The sequence below is a fragment of the Dromiciops gliroides genome, chromosome 2, assembly GCF_019393635.1.
Source record: "Dromiciops gliroides isolate mDroGli1 chromosome 2, mDroGli1.pri, whole genome shotgun sequence".
Taxonomy (NCBI): Eukaryota; Metazoa; Chordata; class Mammalia; order Microbiotheria; family Microbiotheriidae; genus Dromiciops; species Dromiciops gliroides.
This window is the reverse complement of record NC_057862.1, coordinates 123,214,047-123,230,841: the sequence shown is the minus strand read 5'-3', so window position 1 is coordinate 123,230,841 and position 16,795 is coordinate 123,214,047. Positions and strand designations below refer to the sequence as shown.

The following is a 16,795-nucleotide window of genomic DNA, read 5'->3' as shown; positions in this document are numbered from 1 at the left end:
TTAGCTCTAAGAAACACTATCTTTAGAAGGTGGCTCCCCCAGCCTACTGTCCAGTAGGCTTAGTTTGGGGTTTTTGAGTGAATGTTCAGTTGAATCTGAGTAGTGGGAGTGGCGTTGTGTTGCACTATGCACACTTTGCTTCTAGTTTCTCTAAAGATTGTGGGACAGTTGGCTGGGGTTAGGGCTGTGGCCTGTGGCCAGGATACCAGTTCTTTGTGTGAAGCCCTCTAGTATGTGCAGACAGTTCTCACATTACAAAGTGGGATGTTCTACATACCTTTATGTAAAGTGATTTTTATGTATTGAGAATTCACGGATATGGGGAAGGGAGGGAGGGAGTTGATCAAGGACACATTGGGTCTGGGGATAGTGAAAGAACAGAAGGAGGGATACTGGCCAGGCCAGACACGTGGGGGCCAGACACAGGAGAGGGCAGGCGACACATGGGGTTGGGGGACAGATTGGGGGGGGGGGGCGGTGTAGAGTGGGGAGGGCCGGACATGCATACACAGAACTGGGCTGAGGTCTTTCTTGGTGCTAAGCCCCCAGTCCAACTGCATCACCATTTCTTCCCCAAGTCCATTCTGCTTTCATTTGGAGGGATTTTTGTTGTTGGAGGTTGGGAGACCACAGAGTGCCAAGCCCTTGAGGGGCAGGAGCAGAGAGAGAGCACAATACTACAATAAAGTTAGCATTGGTGGTGTCTAGGAATGTGGATTTCAGAATTCCTTACATAAAATTGAATTTGTACAATGCATAAAGTACAATGTATAATTACGTAAAGTGAAAACTATATATGATGCCATTTTCTTTCTCATCTCATACAAACTAAATTTTCTGGGTCATGGTCTAGAAAAAGCTTAATCTTTCCTGAGCCCCTTTGGCAGTCTGGTGAAGCCTGTGGACCTCTTCTCAATAATTTTTAATAATTCATAATTAAAATGCTTCATTTTCAGTTAGGTTAATAAAAATAAAGGTGTCATTTTTCCCCCCTATTCATGTCCATGGACCTCCCTGCCCTCCCCCATCTATAGTTAAGAATTCCTGGGAATGATATGCTTCATGAAGGGGGGAGTGATCTTAGGTAAATTTTTTGTCCTAAGTCTCTCCCTTCTCCATCTCTTCTTCAGATATCTAAAGCAGACTTAACACTAAATCCCCAAATTATTGGGAACTTCATGTAGGTCAGAACTGGGATTTCATTTGATGTGGGGATTCCCTCTAGTCCCCAGCTCATAAATCAGAGCAGAGGTTCTTAACCTGGGGTCTAAACCCTAAAGGGTTCATGGATAGATTTCAGGGAGACTAAACTTGGATGAGGGAAAAAAAAGTTACACTTTTTCAATAGAATTGATTTACTTGGTAATCCTACATTTTTTGTGTATTTAAAACTATTCTGAGGAATCCCTAGGCTTCAGACTGCCAAAGGTATCCATGACACAAAAAGGATAAAACCCCCTGACTTAGCAAAGTGCCTGGTACATAGTAGGTGGTCTTTAAATCGCTCAGAGGTTAAGTGAATTCTCCATGGTCATAGAGACAGCTGAGTGGTGTAGATAGAGCAGAGTCCAGAGGACCTGAATTTGAATTCTTCCTCAGACGCTTTAAGTAAACTTCCACCCTCAGTTTTCTCATCTGTAAAAAGGGAATAACTAGTATGTACCTCTTAGGATCCTTGTGGGCTCAAATAATAAGGTTTGTGCAAATTGCTTTGCAAACTTTTAAAGCAGTATATAAATACTAGCTATTGTTATGGTCACAGAGCTAGTAAGGGACAGATGGTATTGAAAACCCAGGCCTTCCTAACTCCGAAATTGAGCTAAAGGCTCAAAAAGATCTCTGGCATTCATTCACCTGTTGGATAGCTGTGATCCCTCTGAAGATGGGCTGCTGTAGGACAAGCATATCTCCTCTGGCTCTGGAAAGATGCTGTGTATGTAACTTTGTAGGGAGGAGATCTTGTGCCAGGGCTGATGTTCCTGCTTCAGACGGCCCTCAGCCTACACAGTGACTGCCTGGCTGGGTCAGCCTTCAGTCTGCTTGTGTGCAGATGTAATAGGCTTTGGATCAGTGAAGATTCAAGTACAGGCCTCACCCAGGCCAGTCACTACTTGCTCGCCTGCTTCGCAGCTGCTGTGAAGCTGTGATTGTATGGTATGAGAAGCTGGGGCAGTATTCACTCAGTCTCTGCCATTATTGGACTCACTCATCTCATTTGTGCTCGACAGAGTTCATTCCTTTGTTTAGACAGTGTCTTTAGTATAAAATGTAAGCCAGTCAATCAACAATCACTTTAAGAAGCACTTCCAGGGCAGCTAAATGGTACAGTAGATAAAGCATCGACCCTGGATTCAGGAAGATCTGAGTTCAAATCCGACCTCAGACATTTAACACTAGCTGTGTGACCCTGGGCAAGTCACTTAACCCTCATTGCAACGCCCCCCCCCAAAAAAAAGAGAAGCACTTCCTTGTGCCAGGGGCTGGATGCTGGGTTCTACAGGATGAAACAGAAATGGGTTTGCGTTCAAAGATGGTAAGGACAGAGAATAAGCATTTAAATAGGTACTTACTATGTGCCAGCAGGCACTGTTACATGCTTTTTACCAAGATTTCATTTGGTCCTCACAACAACCCTTGCAGGTTACATTTTCCCCATTTTTCAGAACTTTGCACATGGACAATCTCTTGACTCTATCCCACCTTCTCTGAACAGACTAGTGTGTGGGTCTCTTTCCTTAAAGCCCATGGGAATCAGAGTTGGAAGAGACCTTAGAGCTCTACTCCAACCCCATAATTTTGTAGTTGAGAAAACTGAGATTACGTGATTTGTGCATGGTCACCAGTGGTGAAGCAGACCCAGCATTTGCACAGTGGGTCCTCTATCTTATTCTGTTATGCATTATTTTGACCTCTTTTCCTTATTATAATCCCAAATCAATAGCTGCAGGGATCCGGTTACTTCCTTTACTTTCACCAAACAAATTTCCCCACGTCTTCTCCAAACTCTTCTCCCCACAGTATCAGACTGGCAAGAGCACTCTGACTGTTGTGGGATCTTCTCTAGGCTCTAAACCTTACATTTACTCTATCTAGAGGGCTGACTCGGGGAGGAGGAGACTGAGAGAAGAAAGGAAGATGTCGCAATAGAATCAGCCAATTCAGATGACTCATTCAGGATGACAGAGCTGAGGACTTTCCTGTTTGTTTTGGTGGGGGGGGAGGTGGTGAGTGGGCAGATGGACGCCGGAGAAAAGAACAGCCAAGTGCCCTGTGAAGAGACACAACCATCAGAAGAGAGAATCGATACAGAAACTTAAATGATGTACCTCTGTTTGATAACTACAAGGAAACTGAAACTCAGATTTCTGGGTTCCTACATCTACCGTCAGAGATGAGTCATTTATGATACAAGCTGCAGAAGCTACAAAGTGGAGCGGGGGAGCCAGTAGTAAGTTATTTTGAGGGCTGACAGAACTTTTGGTGGCTGGCTGAGTGGGGTCCTGTCTGAGAAGATAGAAAGCGAGAGCACACTGATTGGGTCTCCACGAAGTATGTTGTTTGTGGCAAAACTTAACATGTGTTGATTTTCACCTGTGATAGAGGCTGGCCAGGCTCTGTTCCTGATCTTCTCTGGCTAGTTGGAAAGAGACCAAGATCAATCTCTCAATCTCTCTCTCTCTCTCTCTCTCTCTCTCTCTCTCTCTCTCTCTCTCTCCCATTCCCACCCCCCCCATGCTTAGTGTAAGTGTAAGGAAACTGGTTACTTTGTCAGGGTGCCAACTCCTCCCGTTGCCAGGTGGCATTTGTGACAAAGGGCAGAGACTATTTAACTGCTAAGCTTCATCGAGCTTCGTTCAGAGCTTGTTCCCCTGAATAAGTCCAGGCACCATTGAACTCTAATGATGGTTTAATCGGCCAAAGACTCTCCAGTCATTGCTCTACGATCTCCCTTCTTAGATCTGAGTGCCTGCTGACCATGGAGGACCATGTCCAAAAGGATCAGATCATCGCCATGGACTGTGAGATGGTAGGAGTGGGGCCTCTTCAGGAAAGCGGTCTGGCTCGGTGCAGTCTCGTGGACTATCATGGCATGGTGGTGTATGACAAATACATCAGGCCAGAAGGGGAGATCACAGACTATCGTTCCAGCGTCAGTGGGATACTACCGACTCACATGCTGAAAGCAGAACCTTTTTCGAGTGCCAGGAAAGAGGTAAGTGAGTGAGGGGACTATCCTGGTAGGAGAATGGGCAGGTGAAAGACATCTCAAGTTCCATGGTTTTGATAAGTGGGATTTATGGGCAGTCACACTAGCTGCAAACTCTTGATGAATCACTAGAAAGTCATTCAGCTTCGCTGGCTGGTGAGTTCCCACAGCAGGAGAAACTCCCAGGTACCTTGACTGTATGAGAACCCACAGACCTGGAGGGGACTTAAGTAGATCACAGACCTTAAAGTTTGCAAATGAGTAAATTGGGGCACAGAGAAATAAAGTCACTTGTGCTTCGTTATGCAGCCAGTAACTGCCAGATCTGGGACTAAGTCTAGTTCTCAGTCTAAAGCACTTCCCATGACACCAGGACAGTCCTCCATAGGACTGCTATGATCGAGATCCTCTGACATTCTTCTTATCTGTGTGCATGTCCTCACAGCCTTGGGACAGGCCTGTAAGAGTGAATTGGTGGGGGGGGGGCATTCATTAGGAAACACAGGCTGCCGTTTGTGGCCAGAGGTTGGCATCTCCTCCAGTTAGGATTGACCAAGCCTTCTCCCTCTCCTATTATAGGCAGCAGGAAGCAAAGATTGTATTTGTACAGCAGGCCTGAGGAACTTACCCCCATCCTACTCTCATACAGGGTATGGGGCTTAACAGTATACACATTAGAACAATTACATGGACACCAAGGTTCTCCTCTGAACACTGTCTTTAACCTACTGGGACACTGCCCTTCATATTCTCCTGTTTTAAATGTGTTCCCCTAGCTCACTGAAATGAAAGTTTTGTAACTGGCCGGTCGCTCACTTCCCATGACTATCCTCAGGACCATTGACCTGGATGAAGCCAAGACATTTCAGTTCTCAATTTTCTATGTTTAGTGAGGTTTGGAAGAAGATAAGGAAATCATGGTGAATCAAATTAACACAATGGGTTTCCCTTCACTGGAAGTATTCTCTCTCTCTCTCTCTCTCTCTCTCTCTCTCTCTCTCTCTCTCTCTCTCTCTCTCTCTCTCTCTCTCTCTTTCTGGTAGGGCAATGAGGGTTAAGTGACTTGCCCAAGGTCCCACAGCCAGTAAGTGTCAAGTGTCTGAGGCTGGATTTGAACTCAGGTCCTCCTGCATCCAAGGCCGGTGCTTTATCCACTGTGCCACCTAGCTGCCCCTTCACTGGAAGTATTCTGATGGAGTCCAGGTGACTCCCTGTCAGTTGGTTAATTTATTGGACACCTACTATGTGCCAGGTACTGTGCTAAACACTGGGCATACACAAAATGCAAAAGACAGTCCCTGCTCTCAAGAAGCTCACTTTCTGATGGGGAGACAGCCTGCGTAAACAACTCTGTACAAACAAGATAAATACAAGACAGATGGGAGATAATCAAAAGAGGGAAGGCATTAGAATCACGGAGGATCAGTAAAGACTTCTTGCAGAAGGTGGGATTTTAACTGGGACTTGAGGGAAGACAAGAAAGCCAGGAGACAGAGCTGGAGGGAGAGCACTCCAGGCATGGGGGAACAGCCAGCTGGAGAGAGGATTCCTGCTAGATGATGCCTGGAGGGTCCCTTCTATTCTTAGAATCTGATCATTCTAAACCTCCTTTTGGCAGCAAACCAAAGCAATGGTGGATGTGGGGGGATTCCCTGCTTCTTCCTGCCTGGGTCCATAATTGGGAAGCTAAGAAACAGTGAGATAGCAACCAGCCAAAGGGAAAAGGAAGGGCAGCCAACAGGCAGAACAAATAAAGGAAATGGTCAAAGCAAGACAAAGCATTGAGAAGCAATTGGCTTTTGTGATGAAACGCTGGATGAGATCTATCAATTGACAGGGGTGTTCCAGGCCCTGGGTTAGGTGCTAGGGATACAAATGCAAAGAATGGAACAAGCCCTACCCCCCAAGGGAATCAAATAGCACCTGGTTAGCCCAGAGGGAAGGCCTCAGCCCTTCAGTCTAGCTAGTCAGCCTTGGATTGGTGGAAAGTACTATGTATCTGAGCATTAGACTTCTAGAGGTGGGGAACCCGGAGACATGGTCCTGGCTCTGTCACTAACTGACGGTCTTTAATCCCACTTGCTAGTGTTCTTTGTTGGCCTTCCCTCTACCATTTCCTCCTTCTGCCCCCTAGCTAGGGAGCATGAGGAAGACCTGAGTTCAAATCCAGCCAAAGACACTGCCTAGCTATGAAACTTCACCTCTGTCTGCCTCAGTTTTCTCAACTATAAATAAATGGGTAGCGCCTACCTTTGAGGGTTGCTGTCAAGATCAAATGAGATAATAATTGTAAAGTGCTTAGCTAATGCCTGGCATACAGTGGTTGCTAAATAAATACTTGTTTCCTTCCTTCCTTCTTTCCCTTCTCTCCCAGAATATAAGTTAAAGAGTTTATGTTTTAGGCAAGAATGTCTCCATTTTGGTCTTTGTATCTCTAGGGCCTACCAGAGTATCTGGCACTTAGTAGGTGCTTGGCAAATGCTTGTCAGAGGAAAGAATGAATAAATCACTGAACTTCTTCAAAAAGGAGCAGGTTGAACCAGATGATCTCTAAGGTCCCTTCTAGTCTCATCATTCAGTGACTGTATGACCAGGAGAGGGCTGGGGGAGGCCTGATTTAATTCAGTGGACACATTCTTTTTTGTTTGTTTGTTTTAATTTTGGGGGGGGGTGAGGCAAATGGGGTTAAGTGACTTGCCCAGGGTCACACTGCTAATAAGTGTCAAGTGTCTGAGGCTGGATTTGAACTCAGGTCCTTCTGAATCCAGGGCCAGTGCTCTATCCACTGCGCCACCCAGCTGTCCCCCCAGTGGACACATTCTGAAGCCTTTGGAACCCTCCCCCCAGAAAGAGCGAGCGTATTGTTTTGTTGGTTGTTAATAGCATAGACCACTCAGGCCAGTCAGGGCCCCAAATCCATTCCAGCCCAGACTCATTGAAGAATTTCAACAGACCTAAGGAAAAAAATCTTCCTCCATCCTCCCTGCCGCTTTCTTTAGGTGAGCATCAAATGCTTCTGCCATCAGATGCATTGTTGTTCTGACATTAATCAATGAGAAAGGGACTAGTGAAAGTTTGCACAGATTGACAGCCTTTGATATGGATCTTTTTAAAGACCCGATGTCTTTTTAATAGGAATGATTGTGTTCCCGCTGGTTGATGACATTAACAAGTGCCAAATTACCCAGAGGCCTGTGGCTCTCAGGTACTCGTCTTGTTGGGCATAATTCAATTTTCAATCAAGTGCATAGTGCACTTTCCCCATGTCCATCCTGAGCCTTGCTGGGGAAGGCTGTAATCACTAAGAATGTAACAGCTGTCTCTGTGATGAACTAAATGGAAAGAAAGATGATCCCTCCAGTGGCCATAGCACTCATCAGATTGATGTGTTTTTTAAATTCCCCCTTTTGATGTGTTTTCTTTTTCTGGTGTTTCATTTCCTAGGCTGGGCCTCAGCCCCCAAGGTGAAACAGCACTTTCACTTCCTCCTTTTTACATCAAAGTGGGCAAAACAAAAAACAAAAAGGTCTTTTGAATTTGCATTTGTGTAGACAAATACTTATGTTGAATCTTGAATGAGGAGGTGTCTTAGAGTTTATCTAATCATAGAATTATGGATTTAGAAGTATAAGGCACCTTAGAAACTATCTAGTGCAACCTTTTCAATTTACAGATAAGGAAACTGAGACCCAGAAAAATAAAGTGACTTACCTGAAGTGACACAAGTACTAATAAGGGTCAGAGGTGGGGAGGTGAACCCAGGTCTTCTGACTCCAGCAGAGTAATCATTCTTTCCATTTTAATTCCTCTATTCCGCCTCACTCTCCCCACCCCCACCCCCAACATTTTCTAGATGAATAAACTGAGGTCAAGCAAGTGACTTTTGAGGTTGCACAGGTAATAGGCGGCAAATATGGGATTTGAATCCAGGTCCCCCGAATCCAAATCCATCACTTTTTCCACCATACCACATGGCCTCTGTTGGGTATGTGTTTCAGGGCTTTATTTGCATTCCATTGTAGAGACAGGGAAACTGATGTCCAGATTTCATAATCCAGGAAGCAAAATCATAGCAATCTATTTCTGTCTGTCTATCTGTCTATCTATCTATCTATCTATCTATCTATCTATCTATCTATCTATCTATCTATCTATCTATCTATCTATCTATCTATAACTATGATTTTACTATAGTTCCTGCCATAGAAACTTTACTTATTTATTTATCTATTCATTCATTCATTCATTCACCGACCTACCTATTTAGTCACTTATTTATGTATTTAATTATTCATTCATTCATTTATTTTTCTATCTATCTATCCTGAACCTGTGATTTTATCAGAATTCCTGCCATGGAAACTATGTCTATTCATTTATCTATCTTTTTTGTGACTTTATTGGAACTTCTGCCATGGAATCTCCCTCCATCAATGAAGATCAACAATTCATTTGTAACTTTTAGTATTAGAGTTAGTTGAGGACACTAGGAGGATAAGTGACTTTCCCATGGTCACATAGCTAAGGAGGACTTGTATCTAGATCTTCTTGACTCTAGGGCTAGCCTCTTTATATACTATTCATGCTGCCTCTCAGTAGCATATGATAATAGCTGACATTTATATTTTGTTATTTGTTGTTTTTCAGTTGTTTCCATTATGTTTGAGTCTTTGTGACCTTATTTGGGGTTTTCTTGGCAGAGATACTGGAGTGATTTACCATTTCCTTTTCTAGGTCATTTTGTAGATGTGGAAACTGAGGCAAACAAGATTAAATGACTTGCCCAGGGTCACACAACTAGTAAGGGTCCAAGGCCAGATTTGAACTCAGGAAGATGAGTCTTCCCGATTCCAGGCCTGTTACTTTATGCATTGCACCATGTAGCTGCTCAATATTTATATAGGACTTTGCAGTTATGAAATACAATTAAGTATGCTTTCATATTCATTTTTTTTTTTTGCAGGGCAATTGGGGTTAAGTGGCTTGCCCAGGGTCACACAGCTAGTAAGTGTTAAGTGTCTGAGGCTGGATTTGAACTCAGGTACTCCTGAATCCAGGGTCAGTGCTCTATCCACTGTGTGCCACCTAGCTGCCCCCATATTCATTTTTTCATTTTCACTTCACAGCCCCTCTGCAAAACAGAAAACCTAAGTATTATTACCTCCATTTATTGATTAGAACACTGAGGTACAGAGAGATTCAGTGATTTGCTCATGGTCACACAACTATTAAGTGCTTGAGCTGGAGTCTGAACCCAGACCTTCAGAATAATCCAGTGCTTTTCCTACTACATTCTACTTGCTCATGGTGTGGGGCTGAGAACAAATAGCACCAAGGCAATGAGCTCTTATGAAACAGGAAGTGATCCTAGTGGCCAACGGTGCTTGAATGGGGCACTGGGGAAATGCGCTGTGTCTGGAATCAGGGTGATGGTTACTTCATCGCTGAATTACCCCAGGTGGAGCAACTTTTTATTCCAACTGGGGCAAGAAGTGGACTTTGGGTAGAAAACAAGTGAAGGGCCTGACTTTGGGTTTGCACAAGGAGGTGGGGAGTGTCTAGGGATTCTTGTGACTGTAGCAATACTTTGACCTCAGCCCCTGCATAAGAGCCACTCTTGGCCTGAGCACTGAAACCTGGGTCATTTTCTCTTATGGCACATTGTTTCCTGCTCATTCATATAGAAGTCAGAAAAAGACTATGATCAGCACTGAACAGTGGCAAAGTCCATGCCGGCCACACCCTCCTCAAAAGTCCTAAAGCACAGGCTGATATTTGTCCTTTCCTATTACAGCCCTGTGCTGACTATCTGTCTCATGCACACGCCCTTGCCCCCATGAAACCAGAACCTGCAGTGGAGGGGTGCTAGGAGAAGCCTTGGGCGTAAAAAGTGTCCAACAGTGAATGAAGCATTGTATAGGCTCCCCCCCTCCTTGACGGATAAGGAAAGAGGTGCAGTTATGTGGCTTCTGAACATCAGAAGATTTTACTCTCCATTCACTCAGTAATATTTGTTTGTGATCTCAAATCACAGGTGTTATGGTGCTGGCCCAAGACCTTGAGGAAACACTAATATGGAGTAAGGTGGTGGTGCTATACATAATTTTTCAAATGTACTGTCTGATTCCAGTTAGATGCCCTATCACTAGGCACATGATTTTTTTCTTTTAGCCATATCCTGTCCAATGGGGCTCCTATAGTGATCAGAGACCATGTGCTCTTTCCCCCTTTGCTTAAGCCATAAAAAGAGCTTGAAATGAGACTTTGGGCTTACATAGTTTGGGCCTGATGTCTAAGGTGATGCATGTGTCTTGTGTCTCCTGGTCTAGATTTTGGAACACCTTCGAGGCAAGCTGGTGGTAGGCCATGACCTCCGGTATGACTTTAAGGCACTGAAGGAAGACATTACAGATTATGACATCTATGATACTTCCCAGGACAGGATGCTTTGGGAAGCAGGAGGCCTAGGGGGTTGCCGTCGGGTGGCCCTCAAGGTTCTGTGTGAGAGGATCCTCAAGAAAAGAATTCAGGTGAGATTGGGGTTGTAATTGGGGTGGAATGTCATCACTGTTTTAATGATCCCTGTTTGAAAAAACCAAGACCATTTTATGATGCTCAGGCACTGAATGACAGCATTCTCCATCTATTTCATCCCAGAACTATTACTAGAAGAGGGTAGATCAGGATGTTCATCCCAGCAAACCCTGTGCCTTTGGGGGCACCCTCTGCCTCCATATTACTCATACAATGCAATGAATCAAAGAGATAGCTACATTGCCAGCCAGTGGTAAAGGATCAACCAACCAGCAGTGTGGTGGTGTGGAAAGAATAATAAAAATGGAACTAGAAGGTGGGGTCGTTCCAGTCCTGGGATCATGGAATCTAGAACTGGGAAGGACCTTAGAGATCATATAGTAAAGGGATCCTTAACCTGGGGTCCATGAATTTGGATAAGAAAAAATTACATTACTTTAATTTCTAGTTGAAATTTAGCATTTCTTTCAATTATTTGTTAAGTTAACAAGCATTTATCAAGTACCTACTATGTGCTAGGTACTGTGCTTAGTGCTTTGAATGCAGGAAAAAATGCAAAAACTCATTCCCTGCTCTCAAGAAGCTCACAGTTTAATGGGAAAGACACCATGGAAACAGTTATATACAAATAAGATCGAGAAGGGATGATAGACTGAGATAATCTCAGAGGAAAGGGATTGGGGGATCAGGAAGGGCTTCTTGCAGAAGGCGAGATCTTTGTTGGAACTTGAAGGAAGCCAGGAGGTGGAGATGAGGAGGAAGAGAATTCTAGCATGGGGAACAGCCAGTGTTGTCAAAGGGGTCCATGATACAAAAAAGTTAAAGAACCCATGACCCGGTCCTAGCTTTTGCCTTAATCTTTGTTAAATCACTTCACTCCTCCTGTGTTTCAGGGTTTTTGTTTTGTTTTGTTTTGTTTGGGGGGGGGTTTAGTCTGCAAAATGGGGATAATGCAAAACTGCCTGCCTCAAAAGCAGCCTGTTGGGTTCAAATGACATAGAAAATATTTGAAGACATTTTGAAAACTGCTATGTGCTCAGCCAGCGTGATTCCATTTCACTTGCAAAGGATCATTATTACTCTTATCATCAATTACATATAACCTGCTCTTAAAGCCCCTCCCTCTTTTCTGCTCATACTCTTCATGTTGTATGTTTGCCATAATTGGGTGGGATGGTAACAGACAGACTTAACTAAGTTTCCCCAAAGGCCCCGAGGACCCAAGACCAAGAGAACACATTGCTCAAGCCACCCATTCAACCACAGACATGCTTAGGAGGAGCATGGTTACTCTTCCTGAACCTTGCTTTCTCCTTCTTGGTAAAGTGTGGGTAATAAACCTTCTAAAATCCAGATGGAAAGAAGGATTTAGGTTTGGGGGCTTTGAGGCATTCAGGCCAATGATCAGAATGTTGGTTAAATGTGGTTTTCTGCCAAGCACATGGCAAAGAAACTGAGCCTTGGAAAACCAAATCCAATGGACTGTGAATCTAGCTGGAAAGGACTGTAGACGTCAGTCATCTAGGGCAAACTCTCATTTTTAAAAAAGAGGAACCTGAAGCCAGAGATGTTAAGTGATTTGCTCAAGCATTTAAGTAGTAGATCTAGGATTCAAGTGCAACATTCAGTCCATTACACTAGGCTACTGTGATGTCTGGTGACATTTGAGCCTTAAACTATTATGCCCAGCTATTTGTTTTAAATTATTTATTTAATCAGATAGCATAGAACCCCTCTCTCCTCCCTACACCAGGATTTTGAACTGGAAGGGACCTTAGAGGTCCATTTTAGAGATGAAGAAACCGAAGACCAAGAAGTAAAGTACCTTGGCCAAGGACACTTGAGTAGTAAGTGGTAGAGTTAGGGTTTGAACTGCAGTCTTCTGATTCATAATACCATGAAACTTTGCCCCAATTCTAGATCAAGTGTCTGAGGCCAGATTTGAACTCAGCTCCTCCTGAATCCAGGGCCAATGCTTTATCCCCTGCACCATCTATCTGCCCCCTCTTTTTTTTGTGTGAGGCAATTGGGGTTAAGTGACTTGCCCAGGGTCACACAGCTAGTAATTGTTAAGTGTCTGAGGCTGGATTTGAACTCAGGTCCTTCTGAATCCAGAGCTGGTGCTCTATCCACTGTGCCACCTAGCTGCCTCTCAAATCTAGATTCTTAAACTCAAAATCCAATTCTCTTTTTACTATAAGCACTACTGCCTTTGGGGAAACCTAGCCAGTCCTTCAGGAAGACACATCCATATTTGACCTCCAACATTCACTAGCTATATGACCTTGGGCAAGTCACTTTACCTCTATTTGCCTCAGTTTTCTCAACTGTAACATGTGAATCTTAATAGCACCTACCTCCCAGGTTTTTGTGAGGATCAAATGAGATAATATTTGTAAAGTGCTTAGCACATTGCCTGGAACACCATAGGCATTATATGAACACTAGCTATTATTGTTTTGAGGATTACTATAATCATTGTTATTATTTCAGAGACTTGGATTATATCCCAACTCTTCTGTTATTTTTGTGTGAATTTAGGCAAATTGGACAATCTTTCCAATTTGATAGACACTTGTTTATTATGTGCTAGGCACAGACACTTTCTAAGCATAATTTCATAATTCTACAAAACAGAAATATTTGTCCTCCTCTTTTGTAGCAAGGTTTCATAAAAACCTTCCTGAAAGCTCCCTGTGATAATGATCATTAATGATTATGGTGTTTGTAAGATCAATTCTGGCTCACATCTTTCACTGGCTCTATCGTCTTTGCTGGTGTGGACCCCATGGTACTGTTGGCTCTTTGCTTTCCAGACACACTGCTAGGGAAGCCAGGTCAATAAAACACCTCACTGGTTCTTTTCAGCCTGAGTTGTTTTCTCCTGGTCTGGGGCTCCTTAATTAAAAAATAACTGCCAAGCTGTTTTGATCAGCCAGCACAACAGTGTGGAAGTGTACTTCTGGATACTTTGCCCCTGGTGCTCTTGCCAGGAGCCCTCTGATGGGAAGAGGAAAAGCATTTTTGTATTATTATTGTAACAATGTGTTGTAATGAGTTTTAAGGGGCCATATTTTTCATGGACAGAAAAGACTGTGGACACTTCAAGTCCCTGAATATGATGTGTGGCTGCTGCCAATGGTGGTGCGGCTACTGCTGGCAATGGTGGGTCAGATTCCTTGCTATTTGCCATTTCCCTTTTCCCTTTAAGATACAGTTGCCATGGGCAGCTAGGTGTCGAAGTGCATAGAGCACCGACCCTAGATTCAGGAAGACCCGAGTTCAAATCCGGCCTCAGACACTTGACACTTACTAGCTGTGTGACCCTGGGCAAGTCACTTAACCCTCATTGCCCGGAAAGAAAAAAACAATACAGTTGCCATTTTTGCACTTCCTGCCAAGTTTTCCTGCTGTAGCAGCACAGGAAGTTGAGGCTCAGAATCAATTCCCTCATCCTTTTCTACTTCCCATGATGCTGAAGGGTCTTATCTAAATGTCTTGGGGATTCCTTAGCTCTTCGACAAATTTTAGATAGGTGATGGCCTTGTAATCAGGAAGACTTGAGTTTCAGTCCTGACTTGCATGCTTACTAGCTGTATGACACAGGGCAAATCATTTAACCTCTTTCTGCCTCAGTTTCCAAATCTGAAAAATGGGGATAATAATAAAACCTACATTGAAGGGTTGTTATAATAATAACATATGTAAAACACTTTGAAAACTTTAAAGTGCAATATAAAATGTAGTCAGAGTGCTCTAGGCTTAGTAAAAACAGAACTTGCCTATCCCTATTCCTGTCACCAAGAAGGAATTCTTGGAAGAATTAGCATTTCACAGGGGATAGAGTATATGTTAGCAATAAGAAAACTTTGCAGAGGTAAAGAACTTTCTAAAAGAAAGGACTGAGAAAAAACCGTAATAATGAGCAAATACTCAGACACTAGCTGTGTGAGTCCAAGTGAGTCATTTCACCCTGTTTGTCTCAGTTTCCTCGTCTGCAAAATAAGCTGGAGGAGGAAATGGCAAACCACTCTAGTGTCTTTGACAGGAAAGCCCCAAATGGTCAGACACAAGTGAAACAACTGCGGAGGGAGGTAGTTTGGGGGTCTTCTTCCTATCTTCCTGGTGATCACACAACCTAGACCATTTCTCAAGCATAGCCCCTGGTTCTGCCAAGACTGGTCCTCAAGTGGGAGCCAGGATACAGCAAGTCTATAGCTTGGGGCTTAAGAAGTGGCACAGATTGTTACAACATACTTTATAGTTTATAAATCTTTCTCCTCATAACAGTCCCACAAAGTTGGTACTGAAAGAATTATTGTCCCCACTTTGCACATGGGGAACGGGAATAAGCATTTACATAGTCCCTACTGTGTGCCAAGCATTGTACTGTAATCGTTGTCATTGTCATCACCACTACCACCATCATCAATATTATTATGGGCCCCCAAGATAAGGAGCCTTTAATTATGCAAAGTGTTTGTTACTGCAGAAACAAACAATCCAGTTTGTATTGGTGTGACTTATTAGGGAGAAATTTTCCTGATATCTTGGGAGCTGTGGCATATGACCTAATTACTTGTTCTTTCTTTCTTTGCCTTCTTTAAATATCTCATTTGATCCTCACAACAACCCTGTGAGGTACATACTATTATTATCCCCATTTTACAGTTGAGGAAACTGAGGCAAATAGAGGTGAAGTGACTTGCCCAGGATCTCACAGCTAGTAAGTACCTGAGGCCAGATTTAAACTCAGGTCTTCCTAATTCCATGACTATTCATCATGTCACCAACTAACATAAGCAGATGGATAAAGAATTTGAGAATTTCTGTCTCCAAAATCCAAGTCTCTTTTCACTGTCCCCTCTTTCCTGACAAATCCTGAGAGTTTCTACAACCCAAGCCTTGGCTCCAGGGAGTAGAGATAAGGCTTAAGCACCCAGAGCCTTTAGTACCAGAGAGAGGGAAGAAACTAGTGCTGGCCTGAGCTTGGGCCCAGTTGTGGTAGACTTTTCCCAAATATTCTTAGTCTGAACCTCTTCACTCTGGTGACCTAACATCTGTCTCTCTGCCTTTACAGAACAGCATGCATGGACACTCCTCTGTGGAAGATGCTAGAGCTACTATGGAACTCTATAAAGTATCCAGGAAACTAAGGGAGAACTAACTGGGGGGATGAAGGGGAGGATAGTTCTCAACACAGCTACCCTGAAGTTCAAAGGTCAATCTCAAGAGGACACATGGAAGCCACAAACCTCCAGAGAAACCTTCTTCACTTTAGAAACAAGATCTCCCAAAGCCTTTACTTTCTTGCTTGTATTATGATAATAAAATGGATCTCTATTTTCTCTACTCAGATCTGATTTTTCTACCACTATGAGCTGGGACAGAGGTTGATGTTTGAAGAGTTTGATTTGTTGACACAGCCAGATCGTGCAGTAGATAGAGTGCTGGACTTGTAGACAGGAACACCTGAATTTAATCTATCCTCAGACACACACTAGCTGGGTGACCCTGAACAAGGCTCTTAAAACTCTACTTGCTTCAGAGCTTGCTTTCTCATTTGTAAAGTCGGGATAATCATAGCATCAACCTTGCAGAGTTGTTGTGAGGATAAAATGAGATATTTGTAAAGCAATTCACAAACATCAAGGCATTTTAAAAATGTTAGCTACTTTCCTCCTCCTCCTCAATATTTTATGGTCCCCAAGACAGGTAGCATTTAATTGTGCAAAGTATTTATTACTGTAGTAACAAAGAACACAAAACAGTCTGACGGTGTGACTCATTTAGGGAGAGGTTTTTCCCAATATTTTGGGAGCTGTGGCATGTGACCTAATTACTTATTCCTCTTTTCTTTACCTTCTTCTTTTCATGTTGAGTTAGTGAGTTTGCTTTGCATAAAATACTGGTAAAAGGAAATTGGCAGCTTGTTTACTTCCTGACCATCTTTCTCTGATAAGCAGCCCACTTTTGAGAAAAGGGTGTGGCATGAATTTTTTTTTTTAAAGAAATAGTATGGTTCAATCTGCATCTAGATTCCACAGTTCTTTT

At 43.3% G+C, this 16,795-nt stretch overlaps 1 protein-coding gene across 3 annotated transcripts; it reads left to right on the top strand.

Moving 5' to 3' along the window:
- Nucleotides 1-3,221: 3,221 nt before the first annotated feature.
- Nucleotides 3,222-16,093, top strand: ISG20 (interferon stimulated exonuclease gene 20). 3 transcript variants are annotated; one of them, XM_043986027.1, is made up of 4 exons: nt 3,222-3,448; nt 3,958-4,213; nt 10,537-10,737; nt 15,822-16,093. In XM_043986027.1, exons 2-4 carry the CDS (start codon nt 3,977-3,979, stop codon nt 15,906-15,908), a joined length of 525 nt encoding a protein of 174 aa, XP_043841962.1. In that variant the 5' UTR covers nt 3,222-3,448; nt 3,958-3,976; the 3' UTR covers nt 15,909-16,093. The 3 variants fall into 3 exon arrangements, with proteins under 3 accessions (XP_043841962.1, XP_043841964.1, XP_043841961.1); XM_043986029.1 differs by having other exon boundaries at nt 3,222-3,549; XM_043986026.1 differs by lacking the exon at nt 3,222-3,448 and having other exon boundaries at nt 3,812-4,213.
- Nucleotides 16,094-16,795: the final 702 nt, after the last annotated feature.

Coding starts and splice junctions, on each gene's coding strand:
- ISG20 (XM_043986027.1), top strand. CDS start 3,977: ATGGAGGACCATGTCCAAAAGGATCAGATCATCGCCATGGACTGTGAG. Junction 4,214..10,536: donor TTTCGAGTGCCAGGAAAGAG/GTAAGTGAGTGA, acceptor CTCCTGGTCTAG/ATTTTGGAACACCTTCGAGG. Junction 10,738..15,821: donor TCCTCAAGAAAAGAATTCAG/GTGAGATTGGGG, acceptor CTGCCTTTACAG/AACAGCATGCATGGACACTC.